This window comes from Sus scrofa, chromosome 3, assembly GCF_000003025.6.
Source record: "Sus scrofa isolate TJ Tabasco breed Duroc chromosome 3, Sscrofa11.1, whole genome shotgun sequence".
In the NCBI taxonomy this organism is placed as follows: Eukaryota; Metazoa; Chordata; class Mammalia; order Artiodactyla; family Suidae; genus Sus; species Sus scrofa.
This window is the reverse complement of record NC_010445.4, coordinates 23,101,918-23,126,184: the sequence shown is the minus strand read 5'-3', so window position 1 is coordinate 23,126,184 and position 24,267 is coordinate 23,101,918. Positions and strand designations below refer to the sequence as shown.

Sequence of the window (24,267 nt, the reverse complement as noted above, 5' to 3'; positions counted from 1 at the left end):
GAGCACATATACCACTGATGCGTATGTACGACGTGTGGCAAATACCTATGGTTGTTGGCACTAAGTGAGGTAGAGAAAATAAAGTAGGAGGGAGAGAATGGGAAGCTGGTTGCAACGTTTTAAAAGGCAGGCAAGGGAATTCCCGTCATGGCGCAGTGGTTAACCAATCCAACTAGGAACCATGAGGTTGCAGGTTCGTATCCTGGCCTTGCTCAGTGGGTTAAGGATCTGGCGTTGCCGTGAACTGTGGTGTAGGTTGCAGATGCAGCTTGGATCCCGTGTTGCTGTGGCTCTGGCGTAGGCCGGTGGCCACAGCTCCGATGAGACCCCTAGCCTGGGAACCTCCATATGCCATGGGAGCAGCTCAAGAAAAGGCAAAAAGACAAAAAAATAAAATAAAATAAAATAAAAAAATAAAAGGCAGTCAGGGAAGACCTCGCCGAGACGCCCACATGTGAGCAAAGACAGAAGATGCTAAGGGAATGAGCCACGGGGCATCTGAGAGACAAGGCTTCTGGGCAGAACCGCGGGGAATGGCTGGAGGTGGGGTAGGCACAGGGAGGTGCCCCGAGGAAGGAGCCGTGAGTAAAAAGCACAGCAGCACATTCTGAGATGCTCATGGTCTATGAGATGGTGAGTGGCTCAGAGCATGGTCCTCACTCAGGAGGCATTGCTAAGTGAGGAAACCCGGCCTTGAACTTTGAACAAGGCGGTGAAAGGGGAGCCTTCCCCAGCACAACCTTTTATGGATTGGGAACCCTGAGACTGGCTCTGATCACCCTTGGGCCACACTGTGCCAGCCACCACCCCCAACCCGAAGGATGGAGGCATCGGACGCCATGTCCCTGTGTCCTGGGGATTGGATCTGTGCCAGTGTGAATTCTTCCCTCGTGGCTCAGAGGGTTAAGGATCTGTAGTTGCTGCTGCTGTGGCGTTCCCCCACCCTCAACCCAAGGAAACAGAAGTCTTCCGTTGTGGCGCAGTGGAAACGAATCCGACTAGGAACCATGAGGTTGCAGATTTGAGCCCTGGCCTCGCTCAGTGGATTAAGGATCTAGCATTGCTATGGCTGTGGTGTACGCCAGCAGCCACAGCTCCAATTGGACCTCTAGCCTGGGAACCTCTGTATGCTGTGGGTGCAGCCCTAAAAAGCCAAAAAAAAAAAAAAAAAGAAAAGAAAAATCCAAAAAAACGAAGGAAAGGTACAGGAGAGCCTGCCACCAGTGGGGAGGCCTGATTTTGACGACAACACTAGTTTCACTCACGTTATCTTCCCACTTTAAGAAAAACTGAGCTGTAGTTCCTTTTGTGGCTCAGTGGTTAATGAACCTGACTAGGATCGATGAAAATCCAATCCCTGGCCTTGCTCAGTGGGTAGAGGATCTGGCATTGATTGCCATGAGCTGTGGTATAGGTCACAGACTCGGCTCGGATCTGGCATTGCTGTGGCTGTGGTGTGGGCCGGCAGCTGTAGCTCTGATTGGACCCCTAGCCTGGGAACCTCCATATGTCGAGAGTGCGGCCTTAAAAAGAAAAAAGAAAAAAAAGAGCTGTTCTAAACAGGAAACAGGATGCAAGGCTAGTGGGTCATGAAGCATGATGCAAAAACCTATCCTCTGTGTGGCAAAAGCCGGCAGGGGGTGAGAGGCAGGGCTAAGGCCAGACCAAGGCTGAATTCCAGAGGGTTCTGCAGGGGGTAGATCCAGCTCACACGGAGAGGTGACATCTACCAGGTGACCCATGTGGAGATGTCTAAGGCACAGAGCAGAGCCACACAAAACTCCTCCAAAACATCCAACGGGGAGCTTTCAGGAGCTGCCTGGGAAAGAGGAAGGGGATCTTGGGGGCTGGCAGGGGGCGCTGACAAGCCTCAAGTCACATCTTCAAGTCGCATGTGACAAGCCTCAAGTCGCATCACTCACACGGAGTGACAGTGGCCTGGAATCACTCACAGGGCCCACAGGAACATGTGGTCCAGGACGAGGGGCTTCATCAGGCCTTTGCTTCTTCCAGGAAGGCTGGCAGAGGAGGGAAAAGTATTTGGGGAGATATTGATCATTCAAATATTTGAAAACAGGAGTTCCTGTTGTGGCACAGCGGAAGCGAAACTGACTAGCGTCCATGAGGATGCGGGTTCAATGCCTGGCCTCGCTCAGTGGGTTAAAGGATCTGGCGATGCTGCAAGCTGTGGTGGAGGTCGAAGATACGGCTCGGATCCCGCGTTGCTGTGGCTGTGGTGTAGGCCAGCAGCTGCAGCTCTAATTTGACCCCTAGCCTGGGAACCTCCATATGCCGCAGGTGTGGCCCTAACAAGCAAACAATTTTTAAAAACCCACAAATATTTGAAAGTAATCTTCCAAATTCTGAGACAGATCTTTAAATACATGCCTATTAAACCTATGTATTTTACACCATGAACACTTTCAGACATAATGATGCCTCTTGAATGATCAGTGGACTACATGGTTAAATTCTTTGACACAACCTAAAGCCCAATTTCACCATTTAAAATTAGATTTATAGCGTTGTACCTCAGATGTTGTGCCAGATGGTACATACTCACCCTTGGTTAGGAAGAGTCTCCCTGCCCCAGCCCTAAACCATAATGCTGGGCTCTAGGAAAACTAGATTTGTCCAATGACCTGTATTCAATAATTTTTAGGAAAAATGATGGCTGGTGGTAGTTATCGATACTGAAAACCCTGCTCCCTGATCACACCCCTCAATTCATACTGAATAAGCATTTCCGCAGAGGCCAAGAACTTGGAGGCCGAACTGGTAAAATATCTTTGCTAATGGTGATCTCCAGTGCCCCCAAGTGGTCACAAGTGGATGCGACATCCTCAATAGGGAGTCCTGTCCTGAGAAGGTGGTATATTTTTACCACCTGGAAATTGTTATCAGAACGGGATGGTTGAAAATGAAGCTATCAGGGGCAAGGGAGGGTCCACAAAAAAAAAAAAAAAGGTTCCTTTTATATTGCTATTTTCTCCCACCATAAAGGTTGGGTAGGAGAGGGAAATAATTCAAAATGCTGAAAAAAAGCCCACAGGAACCTAGCTAGCATGTGAGTGCCTGTCCGGGGCCGTGGCCCAGGATAAACAACCTCTTGGAGAAAATCCCCTTGACTGTGAAAATTTAAATAAGCATGATGGTTTTTTTGCTTTAAAATATTACTTACAGAGCACCTGTACGTGTCCTTCCGTAGCCCGTTTTCATCTAACACTGCCGTTTGTATACAAAGTGTTTTGTACACATCAGTAGAGGACAAATATCTGCTGAATTTCCAAGGCCAGTTAACATCAAACAGATCCAGGTTGGCAGGGGGGAGAAAGAGGAAAATGGCTCGAACAGGGCATCATGTAATAAATTTATTATATTTTGTTACATTTTCCACTTTTTTCTTAATTCCAACTGTATTACTGTATAATCAACCGTTCCAGAAATAAAACGTTTGAAACATAAAAATAGAAATTCTGCTTCTTAAAAGTGCACACACCTTGAATAATAAAACATACACATAAATAACAGAAGTCGGGGACACATTGCATGCACTTGTTCAGAAATAATTTAAAAGGTATGAGAGATACACTTTTCTTGCAGCCTCAAGGCAAGACATCCTGCCTCCCAGGTTACTGTACAACGAAAGGAGAAAATTCGACACACGTCACTAGGAATGGGGCATGAACAATACCGAAGCATTTTGTACAGTGATACGACATGCAGCTTTTAAGACAACTATAGAAATTCCAGTGTAAAAACAGAAAGAGTTCAATCAAGAAACTGCTTTTGTGACGGGGCGCGAATTCAATTTTAACCAGTGGTGAGAGGCACAGTCGGTGAGCAAACCGATGGGGAGCATAAAATGCGTATCTGAAAGGCCTACAAAGAGAACTTGAGCTTCTGAGAGACACCGTAACCCCCTCCTCACTGGGGAGCATGACAGCTCTCCGTTTAGAATAGCACCTAGGAAATTTCATATTGCATTTTCACCGCTACGACAGGTATCACTCCTCCGGGCCGGCCTTTCTCAAGGAGCATGTCCAGCTTGGGTTTCCACGTGTATCTCATTCCTCGAAATGTGGGGAACGCCGGGTAAAGGAGTGTGTATTTTTCTTTCTTTTTTTTTTTTTTTTCAAGACAGCATCCTCCTCCACAGGGGGAAACCGCCAGAGGAGCACAGCAGCTTATCGTGAAGACATTGTCATGCACTCAGCTCACCACAGATTAAAACTAAATTTCATCTGCCTCCATAGGTGACAGAGACGGCCCGAGGTGGGGCGCACTATGATTTGATTTTTTTAAAGACATGAAAAAAATACCCAGGGTGCCAAAGAAAAAAAAGACCCCCCATAAAATGCTTCACATTCACTTTTAAACGAAAAAGACAGACAGACAGAAAGAAAGAAAGCAAAAGTCCTGAAACTTCATTCTAGACAGCAGAGTGAGCTACAGAGGAAGGACACTGGGCAGCAGCCTAGGGTTTGCTATTATAATGACTACAAAGTGACCATCGGTTTATTGAAATCAAGGACGGGTTTTCCAAAGCCACTGGAAGCCTTGGCTCAGCATTTCTGGACGACTGCCTTCCTCCTGCAAGGGTCTGGCCCAGAGAAAAAGTCCTGGGAAGGATGCAACCCCCACCCCCGCCCTGGACACTCCTGCTGGTTCCAGCAAACTCAAGACCCCCGGCTCCCACCAGGCGGGCAAGCTCTGAGCTCCTGAATCAGAGCTCGAAGCAGAAGAAGCCCCCCTTGTCTCAGACAGGGTTGATGTCAGAAGCTCACCATCTTTTCTTCTTTCTCCAAAGCAACAGAGGAAACAAGAGTCGCTCCCGGGGCCTTCCCACGGCAGTTCTCAGCCAAGGCAGGGTGTTGCCACAGCGGTTCTCAGGTCTGACTGCAAAGCAGAAAGAGCTAGGAGCTTTACATGCATACGGGAATTCCTGGGCCCTGCCCTACACTAACTAGATCAAAAGTTGGGGAGTGGGACCCAGGCGTTTTTTTAAAGTTCCCTCGATGATTCTAGTGGGTGTTGGGTACCAGAATCTCAAGACTGCAGAAAAGGCTTGACAGAACCCAGGGGAGAGTACACGTGTGAGGTTTGAAAAAGGCTGTGAGAGATCTGCCTGCTCCCCCAAATCGGGAAACACTGGTTTCATATGAATGTGAGGTGACTCTAGAACCAAGTCCACTGTCAACGCTACCGCAAGCTCCACAGCGTCCTCGTGACCCGTGGCTGGGAAGCTCCGAAGCTTTCCAGAACAGCTCTAAGTCTCTACAAAAGTGTTTGAAAATTGTTAGCACTATTAGAAGCCACATTCTTCCCTTGTGACCACGAGAGAACCCTAGAAGATATAAAAAATGAAGATCTATAAAAAATGGCAGGTTATTTTTAGAACAAAATTCTTTAGGAAAGTCTTCAGGCTAAAGACACGGTATTATAAACCAGTGTGTGTTCAACATAACCCAATTCCACTCCTGTTTGCAAAATATGCACTTTACACACAAGCTTGCCTGTGATCCAAAAACCAAAATCGGCAGAGAAACATGTGCAAAGCCAAACAAGAAATCCAAACACGAAAGCACATTCATGCTCTTGATACTGATTAAGCCATATTTAAAAAATTACAAAAATAGAGCTCCATAATCTAAGCGTTGTCTTTTTTTTTTTTTTTTAAACCCTTACATTGAGTGTTAAGTAGTCTGTATTTCTTATTAATTGCTTGCATAGATAGTAAGAGCATGCTTTCTGGGTTTAGGTGGAGGCCATGCAAAATTATTTTCATTAGTTGGGGGAAAAAAATGAGTGGTCATGCTCAAAATGCAGCTGCCAAAATAAACACGAAAGGGAGTGTGAGACTGAGCGTTCGTTTCAGTCAGGTTTAGCAGAAACGTACCCTTTGTGAAAGCAAAGGCTGCCTGCGCAGGAACAGCGATCTTGTGTGTTTATGTTGACGACATAGGCACTGGTTTGTCAGCAAGTTTTGCTCTTCTCAAATTCCAAATAAGACAAAGCGCGACGCGCCTCACAGAATATGCGTTTTATTGAAACTGTGCTTATGATGTGCATACTGTCTCAAATACCCGACCTGGAGACACTGGTGATCTTTGCATCCGAGAGTTCCTGTCACCTACACAGGAAACTAACTGCTAACTGCAGCTGGTCACTAATTTGTCCAAAAGGAAACTTGACGTCCGATGTGCATCTACGTTTCAAAACATATTATTTGAAATAGAGGAGCGTTGTTCACGGCTCTTCGGCTCCACGGTTCCTCAAGGCGGCCACCGCGGTCGCCTTTCCACTCTGCTGCTGTGTTTTGTCGTGACAGCTCTTTTAGAGGGCTGACTGCTTTCCTCCCCACCCCCATCCCCATCCCCAGAAATCTCTGCAAATCGCCTACCAACCCAGGTGACCACATTCTAATGCAAAGTGACTTCGTAATGGATTTCCAGCCCCTATGGGGCAGACAGCTCGGTCTGAAAAAGAAGATGTGACATTAAAAATGTCTCCAAAAATGAAGGGCACTTTTGGTTTCCAGGACAGAAGAGACGTGCTCAGGAAGCCCACGAGCCTCCGCCGATCACCAGGATCCATTTGATCTTTCCGCTCGGGAGGACTGCGGCTCCACCTAGGACAGCCTTAGCTACTAGCATCCCCTGGTTCACCAGCCGCTCCCAGGGCGCCTCAGCTACAGCAAACTCCTGAAGCTCTCAGCTGGCCTTTCCAAGCAAGGCAGGCCCTCAACGAAATGTTTGCAGAATGAAGGAATGAATGATGAAAGATGAATGACAGGAGAGGTCAGGGCAGCTTCACAGATAACAACAATATCTACCCACGTCCATTTCTTTCTCTTTTTTTTTTTTTTGGCCACACCTGCAGCATGTGGAAGCTCCCAGGGTCAGGGATCGCGAACCCACGCCAGTGTCGACCTGAGCTGCTGAGCTGCTGCCGTGACAACTCCGGATCCACTGTGCCACAAGGGAATTCCCCGCACGTCCATTTCTATTGGTCCAGTGTAGCATGATTTACTTTCAATTAGGCTGCTTTCAGGATGAGGAAATACAAAAACAAAACAAAACAAAACCCAAACACCAAAAAGAAAAAAAAAAAAAAACAAAAAAACAAACATGGGAGATAGTCTTGAGAGCACATGAGTTTAAGAGTTTCTTTGTGCTTCCTTCCACATTATAGAAGGGATTACAAAGGCAAGCTATAGGGCTGTCTTAAGGAATGATACAGACTCAGTACACTGGATGTTTACAGGAAAAGAAATCGAGAATACAAAGCTTTAAGAAAGCTCACCTACACTACATACGCAATGCTACTGTGGGTGGTTATTTCGTGACGACCAGGAAATGACAGCTCTAATCAGGCCCACCAGGCTGTCCACCCAAAACCCTGGGCTACCATCCTTTGCAGGTGATTTTTAACCCCAAACACATATAAGCTCATTGTGCCAAACAGCACTGGGAAAAGAAAAGAAAGAAAAAAAAAAAAAATCAAGTCCCTCACTCCAGAAAAACTGAATTGAACCAAGTAACAATTTTTCCGTAAGATACTTCACATCAAAGAGCATCTCCAAACTTTTGGGCAAAAATATCTTCTCTGCGGCTTAGAGGTTTTACCTCTTAATTATGGCTGAAATTTTCATGCTGACCAAGCACAGAAATAGCCTAAAGATGCCTAGACACTGCCATAATACTTCCTGATTTTTTTCTGTTTAAATCTAAAACAAGAACTAAACTCCACAGACATACAGTTTACAGATATGGAAAGTTTATTTCTGGATCCCATGGAAAATTAATGGAGTTTGTAGAGGCTTTTTGTTTGTTGTTGTTGTTGTTTTCAGTTTTGTTGTTGTTGTTGTTTTAAAAAGACACCAGACATAACAGAAAATCCATTCCTGGAGGACCCAAGAATAAAAATATTCACCACTGTGGAAATTCAAATAGATTCCATTAATGCTGAACTGTTTATAGCTCCCTCCCCCCAAAAGTGTTATTAAAACACTCTGTGTGGTCAAACGACGATTCTGAGACGGTTTCAGAGTTTCGGATATGAAATTTCAAATGAGATCTACCTATTAAAGGAAGAGGAGAAGTTCAAATTAGACAAACATTCAATTCCTGACATCGAAGATCCCGCGTTTGGTGCATTTTTTTTTTTTTCTTCCCAGGGAATACAGGAGCCACAGGAAGACTAACGGTGGCTAAACTCGGATCAGGCTGTGGATGTGCTGCTGGAAGCAATGATGTCACAGGCGATCACAGCAGAGGAGGAGGGTAAGGCTGCTTTGGGAACTGAGATGCCTACACAGCGAAACGAGGACACCTAGCGAGGTGCAGGTTCAAGTGCAATGGGCAACGTGAAGTGAATGTCATGGAGTACGAGGGTAACTTCCACGAGGCTGAATACGTGAGTCTTCAACACCGTAAGGGCCTAGGATTCCAGCTACCCTCAATACACATGGCCTCCAGACTTGCAAGTTACCTGCTAATGCTCACAGTAGCAGCAAAATAAAGTAACCTCCTGGAAACACTTCCCAAGAGGTATTCATAGGAAAGAAAGAGGACCGAGGGGAAAAAAAAAAAAACAAAAAAACACCCAAAAGGCAGTGCAGATTTCATAGCTATGCATATAATATGTGTTCTGGTTACTGCACACACAGCAATACTGAAAACGGAGATTTTAAGATGGACCTGGGCACCAAGAGTTCAGGAAGAACTCAAAGAGTCCATGACTTAAAAAAGTTACCATGTAAAAAAGCACACAAAGTTAGCACGCTACATTGCATGACGAAGTGACAAATGCTGGGCAAAGAGAATCAGAACCGTGGCTCCCTTAACATTAAAAAAAAAAAAATTACAAAAGAAAAAAGCGAAAAGTTCCAGAACACCTCCCCGAAACTTTAAAAATACCTATCTGACTTATGTGTGAATTTCTGCGAGGTTCCCTTTTCTACTCAACACAAAATGCCATTTGCACTGATGACGCCAGAGAGAACATGCTCCATCCTGCCTGTGAGTTTCTGGGTAAGAGCTTAAATCTTTAGCACAAGGAAGAAACAAACACATTCCTGAAAGCCATCACAACAAAGACTGCCAGGCAGGACTGGAAGTGTGCACGTGACACATTGTCACATATCGCTCCACTATGCCAGACCCTGACGGCTGGCAGCATGGAGCTTTCAACGTCTAACGTAGAAAAAAAGCAACCCCAAAGAAGGAAAATGGCACAGATTCATGCATCCAGTTTAGAATCCTTTTTTTTTTCCAGGAATCTTGCAAAGGTATTAACTTCAAAATCCCTATGATCTTAGCTAGCGAATTTAGAAGGGAAAAAAAAAAATTTTTTTTTTTTGACAAGTGACTTGCTTTCTGGCTATCCAGTTGGCCACCTCTTTTGGGACATATCCCAAGGTCAACACAACTTACGATACACACATCTTGGCGGCTATGAAGGTAGTGAAAGACTTTGTTTCTACCTCCGAAAACGTGTACCTGTGGCAGTAGGAGAAACGACAGCCACCCGCAGGCCACCTTCTTTGACTGTTCACACCCATCCTAGCCTAGCCGAGGATATACCTGAGAAACATTAGTGTTAAAATAGTGCCCTTTACAAGGACTGGTAGATGGGGCCAAAGTGCAGGAAGCGACAGTTTTCCCTCGGTTTCGCTGTTTGTGTCACAGTTTTTAGAGCTCCCAGTGCCACGTGACAATCCACGGTAAGGACAAATTCCACTCCGATGAAACCCAGGTCAAAGAATTCATCCTTTTCAGGGCACACGAATGATCGCTTAACTGGTTCACAGGTTTCAAATCCCTAGTGTCCAACGAAAGGCATTAGAGTTCTCGAGAAAGAAATATGTACAACCGCGAAAGGGACCATCCAGGGTATCGTCTACGATATTCCAGTTAGCTTGCTATCAATGCTTTGCCTATGGCTGTTATTTGGTTCAATGGCAGAATAAGGCGACGCTTGTAACAACCTGCAATTCAGTTCTCCTCACGCACACACACACATACACAGGCGCGCACGCGTGTGCACGCACACACACCCACACATCAGGCACGTGACCCCAAAAATACAAAAGCATAGGGGGCTTTGGTGGGAGGGAAGGGGCTTCTAAATAAATTAACATCTTCACAGATAAAACACTTGGACTGCAGAAATGTCACTGAGGTTTCGGAGAAGGCCGTGCAGAGGTTGGCATGCTAGAAGGTAACTTTTTGGAGGCCGTCTCAGCAGACTGCCTGCAACTGGGAGATGCGGGCGCTCCGGGATCTAGCTGGGAAGACTTGGCTTTGCGGGCGGACAGCAGCGAGTGTTTCGCAGAAGCGGGGTCCCTGGGGGCGGGCTGCTCTTGCGCGCCCGCGGTGGCCTTCGGCTTCGGGGAGCCTCTGTCGGCCTTGTCGTCGGGCGCCGCGCCCCGGCCGCCCGCCTTCTTGGAGAGCAGGCTTGTCTTGCCAAGGTCCGTGGAGCGCCGGGTCTCCTTCTGCCGCAAGGCTGACTTGAAGAAGGACAGCCCCTTGTCCTCCGACTTGCTGTCCCTCTTCAGGCCAGCCTTCCCGCTCACGCTGGGCGAGCGCAGGCTGGCCATGGACGAGCTGCGCACGTGCCGGCCGTCCCCGCGGCCGTCGCCCGCCCGGGCCTGGCTCCCTCGCGGGGAGCTGGGTTTGGAGCTGGCGGGGACGCCGGCTCTGTCGGACGCCAGGCTCTGTCTGGAGCCCTCTCTGCTCAGGCTCCGGTCTGAGGTCCTGCTCTTGCCGGGAGGGAGGGGGCCCCGCGGGGCAGGGCCCGAGGCCTTTTTGGGGGACGCCGAGGAAGCAGGGTACGCTAGGGAAGAGGCCGACTTCTGCTTGAGGAGGGAGGGCGACGACGCGGAGGCCTGGGATTTGGGGGACGAGTCCTTTTTGGGGGTGGGGGCGGGGGAGGCGTGCCGCCCGCTGGCCCGGGAGGAAGACTCTGCTTTGCTCCGGGAGCGGGAGGGCTTCACGGAAACCTTGACGGGACCAGGGGACGAAGGGGACGGACTGGAAAGAGAGGATTCCTGACTGGCCAGGGCAGGTCTCCCCTTCCGCAAGCTTCTCTCCGGCTCAGAAGCGCCTTTGGAGCTGGGGGATCGCTTGGCTGTGCTCTCGGGTTTCTTTGCCAGGGAGCCGGCGTGGCCTGGGGGTTTCACCTCTTTGACTGGAGAGCTGTCTACTGAATCGCTCTGATCCACATAAGCAATCTGGTTATTGTTATCAAACGGAACAGAGACGGGGGGCAGGGGATCCCCTTGTGCTGGGCTCTTGCTCTGGGTGTCTGCCACCCCCGGGTTCAACCTGCGGGCGTCCGCCTCGTCTTTGAAGACACCCTCCATGACCGCCAGAGGGGCCCGCCCCACGGCCTTGTGCTCCCGCCGGCTGTCGCTGGAGTCCTGGTAAAGGCTGGCGAGGTTCCTCAAGCTGCCGAAGCAAGAGATGGAGACCTTGTCGTCCACCGCCTCCCCGATCTTCTCCAAGGTGGAGGCGGAGCTGTGAATGGGGGAGTCCCCCGAGAAGCGGGAGGGGGAATTGGAGCGCATCTGCAGCTTAGCAGACAGGGACCAGGAGGGCCTCATGCAGTTTTCGTTGACAGCCAAGGGGCTGGTGACCGAGGATCGGGCTGACAAGCTCTGGCGCTGGACACTTCTCACGAATGGTCGAGTCGAGAAACCTCCTGAATGCAGCAAAGAGAGTTCTGTTACGCCAAGCTGACACAATGTCCTGGTAATAACAGATAGCTAAGGATGGAAGGAAGCTGGAAGGAAGGCCAGCCTAATGGGATGACAGGCGCATGACCTCCAGAGCCCGGACAGCTGCGGTCAAGGAGTCGCCCTGAGACTTTGACTCTTCTGAGCCCGGTTTCCTTATCTGTGAAACAGGGACATTCTAACTTGGAGATCAGCAACCTGCTTCTTGTTCTACACCAGGGGTCCGCAGACTTTTCTTCTAAAGGCCCAGACAGCAAATATTTCAGGCTTTGCAGGCCGGCTGCTCAACTTTGCCACCTTAATGCAAAAGCAGCCCCAGGCAGCACAGAAACACACGGGTGTGGCTGTGTTCCCACAAAACTTTTGTCTTTTTAGGGCCACACCCACAGCATATGGAGGTTCCCAGGCTAGGGGTCGAATCAGAGCTACAGCCGCCGGCCTGCGCCACAGCCACAGCAACTCAGGATCTGAGCCGTGACTGCGACCTACACCACAGCTCTCGGCAACACTGGATCCTTCACCCACTGAGCCAGGCCAGGAATCGAACCCCTGTCCTCATGGATACTAGCTGGGTTCGTTAACCACTGAGCCACGACAGGAACTCCCCAACAAAACTTTTTTTTTTTACAAGTAAAGGCAGGGGCCACGTTTGGCAGATGGGCTAAGGCTTGTTGATCCCTGCTGTAACTCACAGAGCCACTGTGGAGAATTAAAGAAAATCTTCAGAGTCCTGTGCAAGGCAGCCTGGCCCTGCACGGCTCATCCATCAACGTGAGCCCCTTCCTTTACGGCTTCATCTTACTAAGGACACGGGGGCTCATAGCAGGGAAGCCCCGGCACAAGATCCCACAGGTAACTAGAGGCAGAGCTAACACCAGGACCACCCCTTCCCCCCAGCTCAGTGCCCACAAGGAGGCTGGCCCGTAATCTCTGACGAGGAAAGCAGATCAATTGGTGGGAAGAACCCAAGAGACAATACGCTCCTACCCCGAGTGACTTAAAACCTCCAGGAAAACACTCATCATTAGAACAGCATGCCTCTATTTTAAGGGACTTAAAACTGCCAAAGAAAACATTTCAAATGAAATTCTGCCCACACGTGATACCATAGCTGAGGTATTAATAAAACTCGGTCTGGCTGAGATCCTAAGAGACAGCCCCAACTCAGTGGGCACCAGCCAGCCCCACTCCAGCATGACTGTGTCATGACGCTGCTCCCGGGGATGATGATTTCATCAACACCATGGTTTAAAAACAGACGGGGAGGAGTTCCCATCATGGCACGATGGTTAACGAATCGGACTAGGAACCATGAGGTTGCAGGTTCAATCCCTGGCCTCGCTCAGTGGGTCAAGGATCCAGCGTTGCTGTGAGCTGTGGTGTATGTAAGTCAAAGACGCGGCTCCAATCTGGTGTGGCTAAGGCCGTTGGCTGTGGTGTAGGCCTGCAGCTGTAGCTCTGATTTGACCCCTGGCCTGGGAATCTCCATGTGCCGTGAGTGTGGCCCTAAAAAGACCAAAAAAAATTTAAAAATGAAATATAAAAAAAGACGGGGGGGGGGGGGGCAAACCATAGCTAGGCTGGTGCTTAAAACAAGAGGGGATTCTAAGTTTAAAGGCCATGCTGAAAATAACCTCTAAAAAATAGACAAGCCAAGATGCACTGGTCAGTTTTTCAGACAATGTCAGGAGCTACAGATCAGGAACACGGCAATTACGGACTAAGACGCTCCTTCTACAAATAAAGCAGCAGAAGGGGCACAGTTGGAGCCATGACGGAGCTCTTGTCATCTGGCCCTCGTGCAGCCTCCTGCTTTTTCTCCTCCATTTCATGTTCTCAGAATTAGCCATCGCTGCTAGAAGCGGTTTTCTAGAAGTGATCAAAATGCTGGCTGCAGAACGAGACTTGTTGGGAGGTGAGTCACGTCCTCATTATAGAAGCTGAGCTCACTCCCTCTTCCTTCCAGCTCTCGGGGCTCCGGGCCCTGATCCTCCCCCACCACCTGGGGTCCCTGTTAGAATGGAGGCTGTGCTGCCACTACTGAGGTGGCAACTGAAGGCAAAAAAAAAAAAAAAAAAAAAAAACCAGAGCTCAATCTTTATCAGATTTCCAAAGTTTTATACTGTGACGATCTTCAAAATTCCTAAAAACTACCTTTGTGCAAAGGCAGGAAGTCTGGTCCTAGACGCTTCTGTTCATACAAGAACACACCACCCACCCCGCTGTGCGAGGCGGGGGCGGCGGGAAGGTGAGAAGCTGAGGGGGTGGAAGCCTGCACCCCAGGCCCCGCCCAACGACTCACTAGGCCTCACGGGGCCAACTGAAACCGTGCCCGGTGACCGGGAAGATTTTAAAAGCACATGGAGGAGTTCCCTGGTGGCTCGGTGGGTTAAGGATCCAGCCCTGTCACTGCCATGGCGTGGGTTCGATCCCCGGCCCGGGAATCTCCACATGCCTCAAGCATGGCCAAAAATTAAAATTAGGAAAAAAAAAGCACCTTGAAAGAAAAATGTATATATGATCATGCAGAGTTACAGCTCCAGCCTTCACATTAGACCTTAAAAGTGGAAAACAATGAAGTGAAGGGAAAAGGCCTAGGTCACTGAAAAAAAGGCAGATGACCCTGTTACAGAAAACGTGACTTAACAACAGTGCCCCACAGCCACGAGGCCCGCTCTCCGTCCCCCCTCCATGTCCTCCTCTCCCCTGTTCTCTCGGGACTTAGTTCCTACGCACAAGGGAGCCTGTGCTGGGTCCACAGGCTGCCACTGCGGAATCTGTCACCAAAACCCAGACCCACCATCGTCCTCGCTCCTTTCCCCAGTCATCTCCACGGACTCGGACAGCGAGGCCAGGGAGGTGCGTCTGGAGGAAGCTGCAGAGGTCACGCTGGCTTGCTTGCTCCCCGGGAGTCGGCTCACCCAGTGTTCGCACAGGGAGGAGCTTGTGGAGCCTGCAGAAAAGGAAGCGGGCGTCAAGGTCAAGCCAGAATCCCCGGGGCCGGCCTGCGCCGCTCACACCCTGGTGAAGGGCTGCCGCCTGGGCTGCGCGTGGCTGATGTCCTCACCGCCAGGTCGGCATTCACTCCCGGACCCCACGGGGCGCCTGCTTGAATATCCTGTGGGGGGGGGGGGAGGAGGACAGACTACCACACACTTGTGCAGTAATAAAATCCAAGCCCGGGGATGGATACTCCACAATGCAAAGTCCAAGTCCTAAGGGCTGGCAACAGAATGGAACAGATACGGTGGTTAACAGAGTCACCTAATCTACAAATCATTATCAAGCACTACTGTTCTGAGCGCCTGCAGTAATATTTCTGGTGCAAAGAGACGAAAGCCAGCAGCAGTCCACGACTGCTTTCTTGGCCTCCTTGCTTGGTGGAGTTTTTAAATCATTTTCACGATATCAACAGAAACACACATATGCGCATATGCCGGGCCACATACCATTCTGTTCGGGGCGGCCCTTAAATATATACTAAAGCAGCAGTAACAGCCCTTGGAATGGAGAACATGACAGAGCATGACTATCTCGAGGCGGCCTCAAGAGGGCGCAATTTCCGAGCATATGGCAGACTCTGGAGCGCACTGAGGATGCACGGAGCCCTGAGCTCCCACTTTCTATGAACTATGAGAGAGGCTACCAGCAGAGGGGGTGTGTTGGGAGGGGCTTGACTCCAGCAAGGGGTCCCTTTGCTTTAGCGACGCTGCCTCTCATCGGCTTCCAACTTACCTCTCGCAAACCTCCAGGGGAGCAGGGGTTACCAGGCCCTAACCTGACCACACATGGCCTCATCCTAGTCCTCCGTCCTATCTTCTAAGCTCCAACTCTGCATCAAGAAGCATCCAGTCTCCCTATTTGGACTGTGGGCGGCTGCATCAACACCATGTGTGGCTACTGGTTCCTGCATTTATTAAAGACGACAGACTAGATCCCATCAAGCTAACCCCACGCCACCAAATATGATTATAGCCTTCAATCCTCCCCCTAACAGAACAAGCTGATCTTACTGGAAAAAAGGACAATTTCCAACGGTGCTTCACCCTTTACAAAAGTCTTCACAGAGTTCCCGCTGCAGCTCAGCAGATTAAGAACCTGACTAGTATCCAGGAGGATGCGGGTTCAATCCCTGGCCTCGCTCGGTGGGTTAAAGGGTCTGGCGTTGCTGTGGCTGTGGTGTTGGCCAGTGGCTACGGCTCTGATTGGACCCTTAGCCTGGGAACCTCCATATGCCATGGGTGTGGCCCCAAAAAGACAATAAAAAAAAAAAAAAGAATTTACCGCACATTTACCTAATCTTGCACACAACGACAAGCGTAAGGCGGGCAGCGTTATTACACCCATATGACAGATGACAAATACGTAGCGTGGATAGGACATGCTCCAGGGTAACCCAACCATACACGGCAAAGCCAAGTGTCAGTTCTCTGTCCAAGTCCCTCAGCTCCTCTACTCTGAGAGCAGCGTGCCAGGCTGCTCTGAGCTGCTTCCACGAGCAAACACCACGAGCGTGCTTTGAGCCAGGCTCTACTCCACCTCCACGGGAACTCCTGGCTCACAGGTGCTCGCAGGTCCACCCCCACTTCCTCGACTGCAAGCATTCTGGATTCCAGATTTAATGCAGAGATGAGAAGTGACCCAATCCAACCAACAGCGTCATGAGCCCTCCTGGAGAAGTTTCTGGACCACCAATCACAACCGTCCACTCTCGGCAAAAACACCCGCCCACCGGCAGAGTCGGCCTTACCTGCCACCGAGCTGTTGGCCGACCACGACGGTATGGCCGTCCGCCTCTGGTAGAAGAGGATGTAGGCCGTCTGCGTGCAGACCTCGTCTTCCGACAGCTGCTGCACGTCGCTGTCGTCGAAGCAGTACCAGAGGCCGTCCACAGAGTTCTTGCAGTAGGCTGCCAAAGAGAGCCGAGCAGCCATCAGCACTGGGGTGGCGGCGCGGGCCGCGCCTCTCTCCCCACAGACACCATTGCTTTGGCTCCCAGAATTAATTCAATAACTTTCTAAGGCTGCAGGGAGCGACAAACAAAGAGGTAAAGAATCCAAATTCCAAATCGCGCTCGAGTCAAACTTGTCGAGAAATCCCAAACTACGCCAAGGGGATGAAATGCTAGTTAACCTCAGAAAACACAGGATACCTATTTATTTAAACCAGTGGTTCTCGACCAGAGAGGATTTTTGCCCCAAGGGACATGTGGTAAAGAAATGGAGACACGGCTGACTGTCACCACCGGAGGTGGGGGTGGAGGGGTTTCGAGGAGCTTCTGGTGGCCAGAGATTAGGGACACTGCTAAACACCCCACCATAAACAGGACACCCTCAAACAACAAAGAAGTACCCAGAAAAATGGTACCGTGCTAGGATTGAGAAACTGTTTTAGGCATGCTGTGACATTTTAGTGTTTATTAGAGATAGAAAATAATAGAACTAGAAATAATAATATTAATCATAGGAGCAGCTAACATTTGTTTAGCACGTATTATGTGCATCTCTTTTGATTCTGCAAGATTTGTTCTGTTATTATTCCCATTTTACAGAGGCTCAAAAAAGATGAACCAGGAGTTCCCGTCGTGGCTCAGTCGTTAACGAATCCGACTAGGAACCATGAGGTGGCGGGTTCGATCCCTGGCCTTGCTCAGTGGGTTAAGGATCTGGTGTTGCCATGAGCTGTGGTGTACGTCGCAGACGTGGCTCGGATCCTGCATTGTGGCTCTGGTGTGGGGTGGCAGCTGCAGCTCCCATTCGACCCCTAGCCTGGGAACCTCCATATGCCATGGGAGCGGCCCAAGAAATGGCCAAAAAAAACCCCACAAAACAATGAACCAGCTTGCCCGGGGTCATGCAGCAGGTGAAGGGGTGGGCCCACCCAGGTCCTTCCAGGATTATCTAGTCCCTGAGCTTGCTCTTAAACCCCCACCCCACCCCGCTCCCCTCAGAGGGGGTATGTCCCTCATGGAAGTCCCCGGGCACACGGAGAACACTGGAGCTCATGAACGCACGTGCCTTCTCTCCAGCTCAAATTCTAAGCCTGCGAGACAAATAAAGAGCATTCAAGTACCCGCAAGAACAGACACGGCTTAGCAGTCACGAAGCCACATCACCATATACGGACACATCAAGGAGTGTGATAAGTTTGCTCCAGAAAGGTACATCCGTATCACACTTTCTAAAAAGACCCATTTATTGCGGTGAAAACATGCGCTGCAATACTTCCCTGAATACGGGAGCAGACTCAGGAGGGCCCTGGGGACAGGGCACGTAAGGTCCATGGGAGCGCCTGCCCTCGAGAGGCCACAGCCACCTCGTAAGAATGGACTCCTAGGAGATAAAAGGAACCCAGGAGAGGAAGGGCCGTACCATGCAGGTCCCGAAAAAGAGCAGGACAGGAATCTACGACTGCAGGGAGGGACGTCTGCGCTGGGGAGGCCCTAGAGGCAGAGGGCGAGACGGGCAGGCCTATGCAGCACGTGGAGCTGCTGGAGCTGCCACTATTGGGTCAGTGGTGCCGCCAGGCTGGATGCGCAGATGACCCGGCTGGCAAGGGGCGGCCACTAGGCAGCAGGAGCAGAACTGAAGGGGGAACTCGCCCAAGGTGACAGGGCAACCTAGTGCTGGCTTCCACCTGCATCTCCGCAGGATGGCCTGTCCTCAGTCACGGCGTGGAACCTAAGAGAGCACAGGGACTCATTAACAGGTCAACGATGTAGTTACAAAATAATCCTAGGTGCTCTTTTTTGCCTAGCGCAATTTTCTGAAGTATTTCCTAGACCAGTGCTACTCAAATCGTGGCTCACAGACTGGTGCCTGTTGACAGCATAAGGTCCGGAATGAGGTGAGCATTTAAAACTGTTCATAGCACTCTGATAATGCAATACATAGATATTTGGCGTATGGAGGTTCCCAAGCTAGGAATCAAATCAGAGCTGCAACTGCCAGCCTATACGCCACAGCCACAGCCACGCCAGATCCGAGCTGCAACTGTGACCTACATACACCACAGCTCACGGCAACACCAGATCCTTAATCCACTGAGCCAGGCCAGGGATTGAACCTGCATCCTCATGGATACTAGTTGGGTTCACTACCACTGAGCCACAATGGCAACTCCTGATACTGCAAAATATTTTTATTGTATTTTCACAAAAGGATTGGTTCATGAAGAACTGAAAAATTTTCTAAAGGTTTAAAAAAAGTTTTTAGGAGTTCCCATCGTGGCGCAGTGGTTAATGAATCTGACTAGGAACCATGAGGTTGCGGATTCAATCCTTGCCCTTGCTCAGTGGGTTAACGATCCGGCGTTGCCATGAGCTGTGGTGTAGGTCGCAGATGCAGCTCGGATCCTGCGTTGCTGTGGCTCTGGTGTAGGCTGGCAGCTACAGCTCCGATTGGACTCCTAGCCTGGGACTCTCCATATGCTGTGGGAGCGGCCCAGGAAACGGCAAAAAAAAAAAAAAAAAAAAGTTTTTAAAGCTTCTTCATTAGAGATGGTTTGAGAAGCACTGTTCTAGAATCCTTACACAAGGTAGCCATACGTGTACCATGTAATTAGAACCAGCACAAAATAAAGAACACATCAAAATAAACACTCTAAGAGAAAGCTTAGGAAATACGGTATCTCTAACGCAACAGTGCTGAGGTACTTAAAATATTTTTAGCAGAAAATCCATGCTGTGGCCTAGGACAGGAAGGGGAAACAGTGCAGGAAATATCTCAACCCCCCACCCCCACCCCCGCCACGTAACAGGCCCCACGTGGCAGACACGGTGCTTCTGGCTCCTCCAGGGGTCACGAGGTGAGAAGAAGGGTCCCCGGCCGTGGTCACAGAGCTGTAGGAAAGGGTGTCTAGCTTCTAGCCCACTCTCCTCTCACTACTGTGTACTGCCTGTGATGTGGTTATGGGTGTTCGGGCATCTGCCAGAGTCTTTTTTTTTTTTTTGTCTTTTTGCCATTTCTAGGGCCTCTCTTGCAGCACATGGAGGTTCCCAGGCTAGGGGTCCAATCGGAGCTGTAGCTGCCAGCCTACGCCAGAGCCACAGCTATGCAGGATCCGAGCCACGTCTGCAACCTACACCACAGCTCACGGCAACGCCGGATCTTAACCACTGAGCAAGGCCAGGGATCAAACCCGCTACCTCATGGTTCCTAGTCAGATTTGTTAACCACTGCGCCACGACGGGAACTCCTGCCAGAGTCTATTCTATACAAAGAACACGACAGGCTAAAAATCTGGCACTGTCCTGTTTTTCTCAATCGTCTCTTGCTAGAAACCACACAACGGGCTCGTGCATATTTTCCTGAGAAAGAGCGTCACACGTGGAGGACGTGCTCTTTGCCAAAGCTGAAGCTCGATCCACACAAACCAGGGATGCTGGCCGAGGTGTTACGTCACCAGCTAATTAGTGAAATGAAACTCCCTCTGAGTCCCTTTCGATTCTCAGAGTCCCCGAGACTCTCAAAGAACACAGACGGGACCAGGAATGCCGCAAAAGCAAAACTCCACCCGGACGCAGCACGCTTACTCTGCCAGTGGCCCCCAAAGAACAGAGCATCAAATGTGTGAGACACGAAATACAGCAGTAACATTTGGTTTAAACCAAAATACGAGGCAAAAACATCCTTAAAACAGTATTAACTTTGTTTTCCATGGACTTTTCGACAGATTCTCTATCTCCTTTTCCTTCTTGAACGTGCTTCCTCGGGCCAAGAGAGACCACCCCAGCCCTTCCGCTGGAGAAACACCCCTCCTTTTACAGGCGGCTGCTGCCTGCAGCATCTAAATACTGAAAGACCTTGAGGTAAATGGGTTTTAGGAACAAAAGACTGTTGGAGTTCCCGCTGTGGCCCAGTGGGTTAAGGATCCAGGGTTGCCGTGACACAGGAAACAGCGGCAGCTTCCATTCAACCCCTAAGCCAGGAACCCCCATAGGCCGCAAGTGCGGCCATACAAAGAAGAAAAAAAAAAAAAAGAAAGAAAGAAAGAAAGAAAAAGGACAAAAGATTTGTTGCAGCCAGTCACACTGCCTGTCCCCCGCCTCCTGGAGGGAAGAGCAGGCGGAAACAGTTAAGCGGGCCTGGCCGAGGAGGGGGTCCGGGGCCCGACAGCCCGCTTGCCTTGCTGTGGGGGCCTCGGGGCTGACTGCCAGCAAAAAGTTCCAGAGAGTCAGAAATACCAACTGGCAGGGGTCACCCTGCCCTACTGCCCCCTGCCTTTATGAGTCACTAGCCCCCTGGGGTCTGGTTGCCGAAACCACGGAACCGAGGAAACAAAAAAGACCCTGATGATGTGTTCATGCCCAACAGGGTGAGTGACAAGGACGCAGAAATCCGAGTCCCGGCCACCACGCAGACGGGGTCCCTCGCATCAAGTCCCCCAACACAGATGGCCAAGCAAGAAGCCCCCAAATCTACCTAACCGGCCTCCCCAGGGTGCATGCATGCCCTTAACCCAGGAATTCCATTTCTGAGACTCCAGGAAATACAGAATTAAAATACAGAAAAGGTGACTATGTACAAAGATGTCATCAGCTGAAAACCAAATATATGTACTCAATGATGGGAATGGTTCCACCACACTAGAGTTCTATCAACAGAATATCCTGTGGTCATTAAAGAGAATGTTCATGGAGTTCCCGTTGTGGCTCAGTGGGTTAAGAACCAGATGTTGTCTCGGTAAGGATGCAGGTTCGATCCCTGGCCTTGCTCAGTGGGTTAAGGATCTCGTGTTGCTGCAAGATGCCATGTAGGTTGCAGATATGGCTTGGATCTGGCATGGCTGTGGCTGTGGTTGTGGTGGAGGCCTGCAGCTGCAGCTCTGATTAGACCCCTAGCTTGAGAACCTCCATATGTCACAGGTACAGGCCTAAAAAGGGGCGGGGGTGGGGTGGGGAATGTTTATAAAAATGAAGTGTCTCTCCCGCTAGCCCCTCAGGGCCTGGTGGGTAGGCAACAGGTCACTAATCCCAGCAGCTTCTCCTGACCCTCCAGGACGAGGGGGCTCTGAGCGCTCTCTCCACCCGACCCCTGCTCTACCCTGTTCCCACTTCCACCACGGAGTCTAGTACCCATTCCTGCTCCTTCATTTTAGAGGACCTCCCCCCCCACCCGCTTCTTGATTACACTTGGGTGAGACAAAGGATTGCGATCTTTTCATTTCCAATGTGTCTCTGATGCGATACAGCCCAGGGCAAGCAAGACACAGAAGAGGCGAGCCACAAACATTCACCCAAACGAACACACAGCCTAATCACGACAGGGTGAAATAACGGCCAAAACTTACAGGAAAAAACTGGGAGGAAAGGCCACATATCAAAATGTCACCTACATACAATGGACGATATTTAGCCTTAAAAGAGGAAGGCACTTCTGACACATGATACAACATGGGTGAGTCTTGAAAACAGTATGCTTGGGCAATCAGGGAGTCACAAAAAGACAAACACTATGGTTCTGCTTACATGGGGAACCTAGAGGAGGCCCAGTCACAGACAGAACGGTGGTTGCCGGGGTGGAGGGAGGTGGCAATGGGGGCTTCCTGATTAGTGGACAAAGACTTTCAATTTGGGAAGATGAAGGAAGGAAATTCTTTTTTTTTTTTTTTTTTTTGCTTTTTAAGGCTGCACTTGTGGCCTGTGGAGGTTCCCAGGTTGGGGTCGAACTGGAGCTACAGCTGCCGGCCTACGCCACAGCCACAGCAACACCAGAGCCGAGCTACAGGTGCAACCTACACCATAGCTCATAGCAACACTGGATCTTTAACCCACTGAACGAGGCCAGGGATTGAACCTGCATCCTCACAGATGCTAGTCGCATTCGTTTCTGCTGAGCCACGATGGGAACTCCAATGAAGGAAATTCTGGAGATGGATAGTGGTGATGACTGCACAAAGATGTGAATGTACTTAATGCTACTGAACTGTACACTTAAAAATGGTTAAATGGTAAATTCCGTTATATATATGTATATTTTTTGTGTTTTTAAGTTTTTTTTCTAGGGCCGCACCTGCGGCATATGGAAGTTCCAAGGCTAGGGTCGAAATCGGGGCTGTAGCTGTCAGCCTACACCACAGCTCACAGCAACGCTGGATCCTTAACCCACTGAGCGAGGCCAGGGACAGAACCCACGTCCTCATGGATACCAGTCAGGTTCGTTACTGCGGAGCCACAAAGGGGACTCCTGTTCTGTATGTTTTATCACAGTTTCTAAAAACGTTACCAGTGGTTATTTCTAAGTGATAAGTTCATGGGTTGATGGCATTATTCTTTCTACCTCTCTAGTCTCTAAATTTCATATGAGGGTCACTGTTGCCTTTACAACCGAGAAAAAGTAAATTTAACCATAAAACAAAAAGAAAAACCCTTTCAAGTCATCTGAAACACACTATAAACGTGGTTCACAGCCACCCCCAATCAGGGAGAGGTAGAGCAAAACCTTAAACGGGGCGTGCCAGTGAGGTCAACAAACACACCCTGGATGAGCCAGGCGATGGCCACCCATCTGCACACACCATTCCCCGCTCAGGTCAGAGACCCGGAGGATGGAAACTGCCCTCATGGTTGGCACACTGCAAAGCGAGGTTCTTTGTTTCTTTTCTTTTCTTTTTTTTTTAATGGTCTTTTTAGGGCCACTCCCACAGCATACGGAGGTTCCCAGGCTAGAGGTCTAACAGGAGCTGCAGGTGCCAGCCTACGCCACAGCCACAGCAATGCAGAATCTGAGCTGCATCTGTGACCTACACCACAGCTCACAGCAACGCTGGATCTTTAACCCACTGATCAAACCAGGGATCGACCCCTGTGTCCTCATGGATACCAGCCAGGCTCATCAACTGTTGAGCCACGACGGGAACGCCAGGAAAGCGAGGTTCTAATGCAAAGCCATCCTGCCACAGACAAAACGCATGGGGGGAACCGTGGGCACAGGCGCCCGGCCTCGCGTGCTGCAGACCTGTGTAGTGCCCCCCTTGCATGGTGCCGTGATGGTTGCACACCGCATACAGGTCGTAGATGTAGTCCTCAGGGTCCCTCCCGAGTCCGTAGGGCCGTCGCCACGGAGACCAATGGGATGGCAAACTCCAGCTGCTCTGGCTCCTCTTAACCACGTGAGGTGTCATGTCCAGGCCAGTCAATGGGAACTTGACCATGTTCTGAAGTTTTGTACGCTTGTCTCCTTCCTGTGCCAAGAGGAGAAACAAGTTCGGATGCTATTTGCAGGCAAGCAGATGGCAGAGATCAGCTAAGCGAGGACTGCAGACTCCTAGCAGCTGAAGCAGGACCGCGTTACGTACCTGATGCTTCTAAAGACACATACAAAACAAGGAACCAGAGCATTTTAAGTACCTGGAGGAACAGGTTTTAGTGTTGCCCAACATGGAACCAGTGATGATCTCTATATAAGGCGAATAAGCCTTTTTGAGTCTTTATCTCCTTAGCTGACTGAGGGTTTCTAGGTTTGTAACCTGCAAAATGACACCTTTAGGTGGTTCTTCCTGAAACCTCTGTCACAGAGGCATGAACA

At 49.9% G+C, this 24,267-nt stretch overlaps 1 protein-coding gene across 1 annotated transcript in view; it reads right to left on the bottom strand.

Annotated features, from left to right (window-relative positions):
• Nucleotides 4,051-24,267, bottom strand: part of USP31 (ubiquitin specific peptidase 31) — an 86,592-nt gene continuing 66,375 nt past the window's right edge. The window contains exons 13-16 of the mRNA XM_021086476.1: nt 23,698-23,923; nt 16,491-16,649; nt 14,541-14,693; nt 4,051-11,706 (exon numbers count right to left, since the gene is read on the bottom strand). Of these exons, the coding sequence (XP_020942135.1) occupies nt 10,178-11,706; nt 14,541-14,693; nt 16,491-16,649; nt 23,698-23,923 (2,067 nt within the window). The 3' untranslated portion in view covers nt 4,051-10,177. The remainder of the gene's footprint in view (nt 11,707-14,540; nt 14,694-16,490; nt 16,650-23,697; nt 23,924-24,267) is intronic.